This window comes from Gopherus evgoodei, chromosome 1 (genome assembly GCF_007399415.2).
Source record: "Gopherus evgoodei ecotype Sinaloan lineage chromosome 1, rGopEvg1_v1.p, whole genome shotgun sequence".
Lineage (NCBI taxonomy): Eukaryota > Metazoa > Chordata > Testudines > Testudinidae > Gopherus > Gopherus evgoodei.
Genome location: NC_044322.1, coordinates 55,677,045 through 55,689,805, shown reverse-complemented (window position 1 = coordinate 55,689,805; position 12,761 = coordinate 55,677,045). Strand labels below are relative to the sequence as shown.

The following is a 12,761-nucleotide window of genomic DNA, read 5'->3' as shown; positions in this document are numbered from 1 at the left end:
CTGAAAATCTATTTTTCTCTACATGAAAAACTTGTTTTATTTAAACCATTGGGTTTAGGAACCTCTACTTAGAATGACAAGGCTGGTGCAGAATCATTACCCAGTGTTGGAATGACAGACTTACTATGAGCTTACACTGTCCAGAAGAATACAGAGCAGAGCAAGATTCAAATTTCTGAGGAACAAGAAGAGTGGGTTTTTGGGGGGCTGAGACCATGTAAGCATGCTGTCTTGTAAGTTCAAACAGCAGCAGACCTCTCTTCCCCTGCCTCTCTCTTACACACAGCATTCAACAGTAACGGTTGCTTTGTCTCAGAGATAACTGTCAGAAATGGAGCTTTCAAAGGCCATATCCGCATTCCTAGATGAGTTCAAAACAATGACAAGAGTGGCCATTTGATTTAAGGGGATAATGGGACGTTTCCGGAGGCCAATCAGTACAGTAACACAACACCTCGTTCACACTGACGCCAGGGCGCTGTAGCCAAGGTGCAGCAAATGTTATTCTTCTCACTGAGATGGAGTACCAGCAGCGCTCTAGCCGCGGAGTCAGAGCGCTCTACGTGCCTTGCCAGTGTGGACAGGTAGGCAGCTAGTGCACCCGGAGCTCCTTTATTGTGCTGTAACTTGCAAGCGTAGCCAAGCCCATAGTTCCATAACATTTTTGGGCTCTAAAGCAGGTAAACTCCATAACACCAAACTTTTGAAGAAATGTCAGAACCACCACTCAAGCCTACTAGTTTCAGCGTTCCAAGTGATTTTCAAGTTTGTGGAAAAATTATTTCAGCCAGAAGGGCCACAAGTGAGCCAGATGCTGGCTGTTAGTTCGGGCACCAGAATGAGGTGAGGTGTTTTAGGGAGCATAGTCCCAGTGATAAGTGTTCTGCAAGGCTTGGATTATGATAACATGACCGGTAAAGAGCAACAACAGTTAGCATCTACACAATAAGGAGTGCAACTGTACATATGCTAAAGTATTGCACCTCCACCCAAGGAAATTGTGAACCTGTAGCTCATATTACAGTGAACAGGAAATATCAGTGCAATACTTCTCTACCCCAATATAACAGGCCCCGATATAACATGAATTCGGATATAACGCAGTAAAGAAGTGCTCCAGGGGGGCAGGGCTGCGCACTACGGCGAACCAAAGAAAGTTTGATATAATGCGGTTTCACCTGTAATGCAGTAAGATAGTTTGGCTCCTGAGGACAGTGTTATATCAGGGTAGAGGTGTATCAAGAAACCATTTGACACAGCCACTGCTTATATTAAGTTCTAATTTTATTACTACTTTGTCCTATTCCATTCCCCACTTATTTGCTGAATCCACCTGTCGTCTCCCATCAGATGCTAAGATTATGAATTTTCTGGGGCAGTTCTCGGCCTATTTACTATGAGTGTATATAACACCTAGAATAAGGCCTTGATAGGGGCCTTCAGGCACTAAATTATAAAATAAAGTGAGCATCTACTTTTACTACTAAAATTTTATGCCTCAAGTAGTAGTTCTCTTAGTGCTTGTCTACATGGGAAATTTTTTTCTAGTTATACAGGCATAGTTAAAGCGTTGTAGTTATAGCAGTGAAACTCCCCATGTGGACACACTTACAAAACAAAAAACACATTTACTCTAGGGTCCCTTCCATTCATCTTATGCCATTTCCAAAGTGACATAAGTTAATATAGGAAAAAAAACACATACTGGAATAATATCTATAAAACAGTCACATCTATACAACTACAGTGGTTTACATTTACACCCTACCTCATACTGGTATACCTTTCCATTTAAACAAGTACTCAAGCACAGGAAAAGCCACATATGCAACTTACAAATTTCAAAGTGAACAGACACTTTCATTAGTAGTTATAACATTTCTGTCCAAGAATCTCTCTAGGATTTTATCAACATTAAAAAAGGTACTTAAATACAATGGACTTAAGATCAGAAATTGTTAAGACAATTGGTACAATGAACACAGACGAAGAGTGGCTGCCTGAAAGTTAATTATACTTAGATGCAGCATCTGTTCAGGACATCAAAATCTATGAGGTGCCAGTACTGTTATATATGAATACCCACAGTTTATTAATGGGGAAAAGTATCAGAGGGGTAGCCGTGTTAGTCTGGATCTGTAAAAGCAGCAAAGAATCCTGTGGCACCTTATAGACTAACAGACATTTTGGAGCATGAGCTTTCGTGGGTGAATACCCACTTGGTCACATGCACGTAGTGAAAATTTCCAGGGGCAGGTATATATATGCAGGCATATATAACTCTAGCTCAGGAACCAATCCATGCAACAAACCTCAATGCCAACTCTGCCCACATATCTACACCAGCGACACCATCACAGGACCTAACCAGATCAGCCACACCATCACTGGTTCATTCACCTGCACGTCCACCAATGTAATATATGCCATCATATGCCAGCAATGCCCTTCTGCTATGTACATCGGCCAAACTGGACAGTCGCTATGGAAAAGGATAAACGGACACAAATCAGATATTAGGAATGGCAATATACAAAAACCTGTAAGAGAACACTTCAACCTCCCTGGCCACACTACCGCAGACCTTAAGGTGGCCATCCTGCAGCAAAAAAACTTCAGGACCAGACTTCAAAGAGAAACTGCTGAGCTTCAGTTCATCTGCAAATTTGACACCATCAGCTCAGAATTAAACAAAGACTGTGAATGGCTTGCCAATTACAAAACCAGTTTCTCCTCCCTTCGTTTTCACACCTCAACTGCCAGAACAGGGCCTCATCCTCCCTGACTGAACTACCTCATTACCTCTAGCTTGCCTGAATATATACACCTGCCCCTGGAAATTTCCACTACATGCATCTGAGGAAGTGGGTATTCATGCTCCAAAACGTCTGTTAGTCTATAAGGTGCTACAGGATTCTTTGCTGCTTTAATGGGGAAAAAACCTCAGACAGGGACCAGCCCTGTCTTTATGTCTTAGAACATTAATTTATTTGCTTATTTAGGAGGAATGAGGGAATTTCTAGAAAGACAAACATAATAAAATTACTGGAGAAATGTTTTTTTAATGGAGATGTTTCACATATTGCCTCAATGATTCTGTATCAGGTTAGGTTAGTTTGAAAGTGAAGAGATTTTTTTTGTCTGAATTCAAGCTGAGTTCTTTTCTGTTCGAAACAATGCTAATAACAGACCCGGCAGGCCAAGTTCTGCCCTAAAATAAGCCTGGGCAACCCCATTGTCTTTACTGGAATTGCACTGGCTTAAGGGGGCGAATGGGGGGGAGGGGAGAGAATTGGCCCTTCAAATCAAACTTAATTTTGTACACATATGAACCAAAGTAGAATTCAGCTCCCAATACACAGGGAGATCTTAAAAGTTACTTTAAATGAGAACTGATTTTTTAAATTAAAATTTTCTCTAACACACCGCAAGATTTGGAAAGTGTGTTTATACATTCTTCCTAACCTGCAGTTCAGAAATTTGCTCTGATTGCAACATACCATATGCATAGCCCTGAGCACAATGATGTCCTGATTCCTGACTACGGCTTTTAGGTGCTACAATAATATAAATAATGACTTCATCCTTCCTTTGAAAAATTACACTGGATACAAAACAAGAGTACGCAGCATCATGCTCAAGGTACATGAACCTAGAAAAAAGTTTATATTACATAGCTGTTAATCACATTATTGGACCAGGTTACCTGTCAACTGACAAAAGACAACTATTGCCCAAACAAACGTGGTGTAAGTGGGAAAGTGAAATACTGTATAACCTTAAAAAAGGTCTCAACATAGTAAAACTGCTGGTAATGGAATAAATAAAATATTTTCTTAACTCTTAACTAAACTATTTCCTCTTCCATAACACTCCATTTTATTACACAGGTGAGCAATTGACTTATTGAATTCTGTGAACTGCAAAAAAAAATCTTATTGTAACGATCAAATTTATCAAATGTACTAAACAGTTTCTCAAGTACTGTCAATTTAAAGCGGCTAAATTCCCAAAAATTCTACCACCACCACCACCACCACCACCCCTCTTGTCATAAGCTGATGTTTGTCGGCTTGATTCCCATAGAGCAGGGGTCAGCAACCTTTCAGGAGTGGTGTGCCAAGTCTTCATTTATTGACTCTAATTTAAGGTTTCACGTGCCAGTAATATATTTGAACGTTTTCAGAAGGTCTCTTTCTATTAGTCTATAATAGATAACTAAACTATTGTTGTATGTTAAGTAAATAAGGTTTTTAAAATGTTTAAGAAGCTTCATTTAAAATTAAATTAAAATGCAGAGCCCCCCCCAGACCGATGGCCAGGACCCAGGCAGTGTGAGTGCCACTGAAAAATCAGCTCGTGTGCCGAAGGCAGCACGCGTGCCATTGGTTGCCTACCCCTGCCCTAGAGGCTAATTTCGGGTTTAAGGATTATGTCCTATCTTCAGCTCCTTCACAGAATTCAATGAGCCTGTCAGTCAGTTTAAGGAAAGCAAACACTTTAACACAATGTCAGCTGGACTGTTTGGAGTCAGATCTTGTGGGAGATCTATGTGCAGCAGCAGACAGGTGAACACAGAAAAACAGTGTTGTGATAAGGGAATGATCAGGTTGATGGAAGAGGAAAAAGGAAAAAGTAACCTAGTGAGTGCAGAGATCCATGTTAGGCCCAGTCTTTCTTAAGATTTTCAGTAGTGTTATAAAAGAGGTATAGGCAGCTTGTTAATGAAATATGAACATTATATAACTGAAAGGCAGTGTGAACACCAGCCCAGAGGGAAATACAAAAGGCTTATCTACAATAAACCTCAAGCCATGGGAATGAATCTGGTTATATAACACGTATCCCTTACCCCAGGTAGAAACTGGGCTGTAAACAGGTTCTCCAACAGTTGTATTTGTAGCATAGACTAGGACTTTGAGATTTAAGGTGTGGGCAGAAAACATGTGACTCCGCTGGGGGGTGGGGGTGCTAATACATCTGAGGAATTCAGATAACTCAGAGAGAGAAGTGGTAATGATGAAATTCTTGAGTGATAATAGATAGCAAGTTAGACATAAATTTTCAATTTGATATAGCAGTAAGAGAAGCCCAGTCCTGGGCCTTGTAAAAAGTGACACATTCAGTATTAGTTTAATTATACCTCAAGCATCCTAGATTTTGCAGCACGTTTTGCATTTTGGGTAATGATGCCTTCCTGTTCCACAACACTAAGCTGAGCAATAGTCTATAAATGAGAAAACAGACTCCCCCCATTCTGCTTTTTGGCTAAAAAGGAAGGTGTAGGAGTTCTAAGCTCCCTTCCCTGCTATTGAGCATAGCCTCACATCCTTACCTGAGGAGGGATGCAAACATTCTCCTCATCTCTGAGAGGCTGAACAAAGTCACTTCTGGAAGAACTAAACCCAGGTCTACTATTAAAGACTCAAGTCTCATTTACACTGCTTTAGACAAAAGGTTTCAGAACTACGTACTTGTAATCACTGCTATAAGTAACTACTAGATCTCACACACCTCTCCCGGAGCCAGATATATGCCCAAGAAATCCTGACCACCAATATTCTACTGCTATATAGCAAGCAGCTGTATAACCACCGGCAAAGTTTCACATCGCTAGTAGCAACTGGTCCGCACAGAGATTAGCCCTTTAGTGCAAAAGTGAGAGATCTGTACTTGGAATCTGATCATACAGGTGAGCTCTGACAGCCCTTAGATGGGGGCACTGCATTTTTAAATAAAATTTCTCGTCCAACTGTTTTGTAAGGCTTTGAATTATAATAGGTATTTACGGTGGGGGTTTCTTTTCATAGACTGTAAGGTCAGAAACGACCACCACAATCATCTAGTGTCTGACCTCCTGCACATTACGGGTATGTCTACATCTACAATTTTGCAGCGCTGGTTGTTACAGCTGTATTAGTACAGCTGTATAGGGCCAGCGCTGCAGTGTGGCCACATCTAACACCACTTGCAGCGCTGGTGGGCGGCTTCAAGGGGGGTTCGGGGAACGCGAGAGCAAACCGGGGAAGGAGACCAGCTTCGCCGCGGTTTGCTCTCGCGTTCCCCGAACCCCCCTGCAAACCGCAGGGAAGGAGACCTGCTTGCTCGGGGATTCGGGGAACGCGAGAGCAAACCGCAGGGAAGGAGACCTGCTTGCTCGGGGGTTCGGGGAACGCGAGAGCAAACGGGGAAGGAGACCAGCTTCGCCGCGGTTTGCTCTCGCGTTCCCCGAACCCCCCTGCAAACCGCAGGGAAGGAGACCTGCTTGCTTGGGGGTTCGGGGAACGCGAGAGCAAACCGGGGAAGGAGACCTGCTTGATTACCAGAGGCTTCCTCAGGTATGCTGGGATACCTGCTTATTCCACGGAGGTCAAGAAAAGCGCTGGTAAGTGTCTACACTTGATTACCAGCGCTGGTACACCCGAGACAAAACGGGAGTACGGCCAGCGCTGCAAACAGGGAGTTGCAGCGCTGGTGATGCCCTGCAGATGTGTACACCTCCTAAGTTGCAGTGCTGTAACCCCCTCACCAGCGCTGCAACTTTGTGATGTAGACAAGCCCTACAGTTAAGAGAATCTTACCCACCCACTCCTGTAATAGACCCCTAACCTCTGGCTCAGTGTGAGTTTACTTGACATTTGTCATCTTCCTACTAGTTCTCCAACCAGTCTCAGGAAAACAACAGGATAGACAAGACCTGAATTTCCAGTATATCAGACCTACGGCGGCAGCGGCCAGGGGGAGAGAAGAGGAAGGGAGAGGCCTTTCAATACCTTCATACAATTTAACAACACACCACTTGCTCTGAAAAAACAAGTTCTTTGTAGATCTTATTGCCTGAAATAAACCTAAGCACCACAGCAGAGATCAGTGTCCAGACACAGGCAGTTATTTTTGTCACAGAAATATAGATTGAGGAACCATCTCTGCCGCAACAAGATATATCTAGGCCTCCTACATATGGTAATGGAATCAGCAAATCCTTTTCTGCATTAAACCCTGACTGATGCAAGTCTACAACATGATCTTTCAAATCAGAGAGCTTATTTCATGCAAATGTATAAAGAGTCATTGCTGAAACAATACAGAAAGGAGATCAAAATCAAATCAGAAATACACACACATATATACACACACACACACACACAAACACACACACACTTAACAAGAGACATGAGTAGATTAAAGTGGCAAGTCAATGTGAGACGAACGTCAAATCAACTCAGAAAGAGCAAGCCTACAGAAAGTTACCTTTAGAACAATGTATTGGCATAGTTTTTTGACACCTAGTAGCCTAGAAAGAGCTTAACTTTTGACTACTCTCACATAATGAGTGACCATATTGTACTACGAGAAAGGTTGCAAACAGAAAAGTAACTGAGCTGCGGAGTTCAAATAAATTGGTTCTCTTCAAACCAGGGGAATTCAGCACACCCTCCACTACAACACTACATACAGAGGCCCCTTCTGCAACAAAAGCAGTTGAAGGGGACTTTTGCAAGGAAAACTGAGAAGAACTCAAGGAACACATTGCCCCATTGGAAGGATAGGTTTTTGCCCTTACTCCCATCACAAAAATGTTGCATGCAAACCTAGTAATGCCTCATGATCAATGAGAGGCTTGGACCATCCATGTAAAGGCCAATTTCACCTTCAGTGGCTTTTGCCCCCAACAGCCACCCCCAGTCATTTCTTTCCCTGGATCTATTGGGGGGGAGGGGAGGGAGAGAAAAGTTATGACACATTAGCTCTCTCAAGAGAAATTATGAAGGGCGCAGGGGAAAATGACGGACAAACATATTCCCTTGTTACCCACCCCACCCTAATCCATTCCAGCCACGGACGTTAAACTGTGTGAAGAGCCTTCCCAGAGAGTCGGGGGCAAGAAACAGGAGTGCCACTGAGCCCCCTTTCCATAAATAAGGACTAAGATCCTCCCCATGTGAGTCTCAGGCACATGATTTGATCCAGCAACGCATCTCTATCTCTAAGCCACCTGGCTGATGTCACCTTTTCCGCAGTTGCATTGTAGAATCTCAGGCTTTAGAAAGCTTCAATGAATAAAACAAGATTTCAGCTACAAAATAATATTCAAGCAAGTTTTTTCCGTGGGGAGGAAGCTCTCCTTAAGAGAAGATACGTAGAATTAAAGTGTCTTACTAGGAAAGTAAGAAACAAAAGTAGTTACACCTTGTATCAGAAATTCCATGTCTAAACTATGTATGTTTTCCTTAATATTATACCTATTTCTTTTGCAATTTTGTAAGCTTCTTCTGGTGTCTTTGCAACTAGTCCATGTGGAACAGAAATACCAGCCTCCTGCAACAGTTCCATGCTCAGGTATTCATGCAGTGACAGGTTCCTTTGTTGCTGCTGTTGCACCTGAAACCCATGGCTATTGAATAGTCCTGGACCTCCAGCAAGCACCTAAGAAAATTAAAGAAAGTGATTGTTTTTCAAACAGGGTGCCCTCTATTTAACCACAAATTCTATGTTAAACACATAAGAACTATAGAATTTGAAGAATGGATTTATGTGAGATGGTACATTCTGGTACAATAAGATTGACAATGATAATGTCATAGCACTAGGAAATATAACATGAAAGTGGAAGAGTCACTTACAGTTTTCTTAAAACAAAATCCTGCGCACTCAGTTTAACACTTAGCATTTTACATAAAAAGTAAACATTGACAGATTAGATAAAGACAACAAAATGTATGGTAAAAGCTAAACTATTTATCTTTAAAACACTTTTCTGTGTAACAGATATATAAATTGAGAGGCATAAGCAGTGGCTAAAAAGGGGCATTGTACACACCAGTTCCAGTAATTAAACAAATGGGTTATACTGAGTTTGATCAATCTAGCAAAGTGACTGTTGACAGGATTTAGCATTGCTATCTTGGGCTCCAGACTGTCATAAAAGCAGAAAAATCCAGATTTAACTTTCTCTATCAATACTTGATGTAAAGTGCCAGCAATTAATCAGAGGGCTGCATAGAAAGCAAGCCAGTATCAAAAATATTTATGTCATATAGAGAGAAAATATGCTCCAGACTGAAACCAGGACATTTCACTATCAACAGTCACTTCTTCATGGAAACTGACACACAGTGAGTGCTCCAGGAGTTTCTGGATAGACATTAGCCAGAAATAAGAGGGTGAATGGAGCAAATGAGGGTAGAATTCTGATCTTACTATACAACCGTGTAATGTGAACAAGACTATGAAAAGCTATTACTGGCCACAATGCAGTAGTTTTTCCAGATTTTAAAGAAAACGCTACTAGGTAGCATAAGCCAAGAATTTGTGTTTATAACACAAAAGAGAATGATTGCCAACAATATTAGAAAAAGGCATTTTTGTTTTCTAAATGAAAGTGTAGAAGAGCACATTGCTTAACTTTTTGCACATAATTTGTTCTATTGAAGTCAATGGGTTTAATTTATATACACATTTGCAAGACTGGAATCAAAGGTATTTCACTGTTCAAGCTGACTGAAGTACAAGAAATATTTAACTTTTAAGATTCTCTTAGTTTAGGCAACGGTGTTATTAGCAAGAGTGACATATAAATACATTGATTTTCAACTGGACACTGATCTTTAAATATCCTGGGATTTGAGGAAATTCTTTTTATATTTCTGTGATGCATGGCTAGAAAGAGTTAAACATCCTTCAAAATAAATAACCTACAGAAGACAGTGTGGAGATAATGTTTGTGGTTTTGTGTATTTACATATGTATGAGTAGGGTGGACAATGTAACCAACAGTCCATGTCTATGCTGTATTCGGATAATTCAGAGGTCAAAAGAACATCCTATCATGTAAGTGAATTGTAAACACAGGGTATCTCCCTAGTCATCTCTCTTTGAAATGTACTGCAAATGGTGGAGGAACAAGCAAATGGCCTTATGTTAATACATATAGCTAAGTACCAGTGATGGACCTCCTTCAAAGTCATCCTAATTACCTTTTGTTCCCTGAGTAATTTCAACTTGTCAAAAAAGACATGAAATTGTTTAAAAGATTCTTGGGTCCTGATTCTGTTATCTCAGATCTGCTTACGTTTCAACAGGGAAAGCTTGAGTTGCACGACTGAGATCCCAGTTATGCTGGTACACCCTGAATATAATATTTGGACACTGGACTATGACCTATGAACTAAATTCTAAAGGAACTCTCTGCAATTACAAAGCTCACCATCTCTGCTATGAATCTGAACCTCAAGGGATTGAACTCATGTCTGTATGTATAGTGATCTTTCAACCACACTCCCTCTCTTTTGTTTTCTAATAAATTTTAGTTTAGTTAATAAGAATTGATTGTAACATGTATTTGGGTAAGATCTGAAACATTCATTAACCTGGGAGGTAATGTGTCCAAATCCTTTGGGATTGGTAGAACCTTTTATTCCATATGATGAAATAAGATTTATAAAAATATTCATCATATTTGATGTGGGTACCTGGATGGAGGCTTGAGGCTGGATCACTTTAAGGGGACTGACTGTATTGTTTGGACTTCTGAGTAACCAGTAAGGTAATAAAGAAGCTGTTTTATGCTGGCTTGGTGAATTTAAGTATTGGAATATCCACCAGCTTTTGGGGGTCTGTCTGCCCCATTCTTTGCAGTTCACCCTAATTGAGTGACATAGCTGGCCCCTAACTGGGACCCTGGTCACAATTTCAAATGCCCTAAAATAAGCAAACAAGAGTTTGACTGGGAAATTCAAACTTTACAATGGAGAGCAAAGCCTATTTACATCTCAGGAGAATCACTACTGCAAAAAGAACACTGATCAAACTCTACACTCTTTACTTTGCTTCCTGTTCAAATGAAAGGTGTTTGTTGCAGAAGCTGCTGTTTCTCAAACTGCCCAGCAGTGCCCCTCAAAGACTCTGCAGCCTTCCTCCATCTGTGGCAGGGAGAAGCGCAGCCACATCGAATCTGTTTGCCTCACTAACCAGTGTTTTGGTTTATATTAAATTCCCTGTAGTTATGCTAACGGAAGCAAGGAGAACAGGCTGAAAACAAAACGTTCATATGAGCCAGCACCCGGGGAAGGGGGGGTGCGCGAGAGGACGGCACTGGTACCTCTGAAGCAACCAGCCCGCCGGACCTCAGCTGGCCCGTGTTACTACAGGGCTTGGGGTCGGCGGGGGCTTTCCACTGCCTCCACGATAGGGGCAGACAGAAGCCAGCAGTCACGGCGCGGTGGGAACGGCCAAAGGCCAGACGTCAACATCCCCCTCCCCCACCGCCGCCCAGCCCGACACACGCACTTGGGCGCTCCCGGCCCGGGGTAACCGAAGGGCCGTTCTCGGCCGCCCGCCCCAGCCCAGCTGCTCCCGCCGCCCCGAACCAGACACTGGGAAGCCCGTCACGTTAACAGCCCCCCGGCCCGCCCGAGCGCTGCTCCCCCTCCCCAGGGGGCTGGCGGGGCCGGAATGTCACAGCGGGTGACCCCGAGCCAGAGCCAGAGCCGAGCCCTCACCCCAGCCAGGCCCCGCCCACGCCGCGGGGGTCACCTTGGCGGCGGCGGCACCGAACGACGCCCGGCAGCCGTTGTGCCTCAGCCCGGCCGACACTCGGCTGCAAATCATGGACGCCGCCATGACCGAACCTCGTCGGCTTCCCACTCGCCCCGCGCGCACGCACGCGCCGCTGCTACCATAGCGCGCGGGAGGGTAGAAAAGGCCTCGGCTCCGCCTCTCCTGACGCGGCGGTCCCAGCGGGGGGTCGCTGGGCTCTCGCGGTGCCTCGGGGCGCAGCGCTGCCCTCTAGCGAGGAGAAGCAGCGAGCGCAGGAGCCCGGCCGCTGGGACTGGCCGCCCGGCGGCAGCGAGGTCCTGGGAGGAGCCTCGCCCCAGGCCCGAGGCTCATTGAAGCGAGTGGAAAGCGCCCCAGTGACTGCAGGGAGCGGTGGTTCTTGGCACCCTTGAGGGCTGTGGGGCTGGGTCAGGTGACTCGGCGCTGCCTCCAGCCGCAGGGGCTGTGAACGAGCTCAGGCGCCAGACTCAGCCCCTGGCCCAGTCAGGCTGCCCCCCCCACCGGTAACCTGCCAGCCAGGAGTCCCCAGGGCTGAAACTGCTAAAGCCCCCCCTGCTGAGTGTGCCCCAAACCCCTGTCCTCCCCTGCTGATCCCAGAGCAATCAGCCCAGGAGCTTGTGTTAATCAACCCCAGGGGTACAAGGGTTGGAGCTAGGGTGACCAGATGTCCCAATTTTATAGGGACAGGCCTGATTTTGGGGGCTTTTTCTTATATAGGCTCCTATTACCTCCCACCCCCGTCCCAATTTTTTACACTTGCTATCGGGTCACCCTAGTTGGAGCAAGAAACCTGTGGCTTTGTGTAAGGGGCCTGTAGTTCTGGAACTGGACCCCACCATTGGCCTGTTACAGGACAGACTTCTGCTGCCATCACTACATCAATCAAGGGCGAGACGAAGCATCCTCTCTGCACAACATAGCTCTGCTGGCTAATGTCCCTTGTGTAGATGTAGCTATACCTGAAAAACTGCTTTGACCAGTACAGCTTGTTTGACTCGGGTGGGGTGGAATAACCTACAGTAGTAAAAGCACAGCTTTGCTGGTATAAACTGCATCCACATTAGGAGCACTTCGCCAGTGTAGTATACCAGTATCGCTATACTAATAAAGGGCTCCTCGTGTAGACATGGCCTATTATCATTATTTTATTATGATTAATTATTTATTAGATAACCTAAAGTGTGAGAGGATCTTTATTGGGGACT

General features: G+C 44.0%; 1 protein-coding gene across 2 annotated transcripts in view; it reads right to left on the bottom strand.

The window, feature by feature from the left end:
* The window catches only part of SUCLA2 (succinate-CoA ligase ADP-forming beta subunit), a 43,973-nt gene extending 32,242 nt beyond the window's left edge, over positions 1 to 11,731 (bottom strand). Inside the window, exons 1-2 of one of the 2 annotated variants that reach the window (XM_030565130.1) lie at positions 11,536 to 11,731; positions 8,244 to 8,427 (exon numbers count right to left, since the gene is read on the bottom strand). In XM_030565130.1, coding sequence (XP_030420990.1) covers positions 8,244 to 8,427; positions 11,536 to 11,622 — 271 coding nt within the window. In that variant the 5' untranslated portion in view covers positions 11,623 to 11,731. Of the gene's footprint in view, positions 1 to 8,243; positions 8,428 to 11,289; positions 11,312 to 11,535 lie in introns of those variants that run through there. The other variant, XM_030565139.1, reaches the window with a different exon arrangement.
* Positions 11,732 to 12,761: the final 1,030 nt, after the last annotated feature.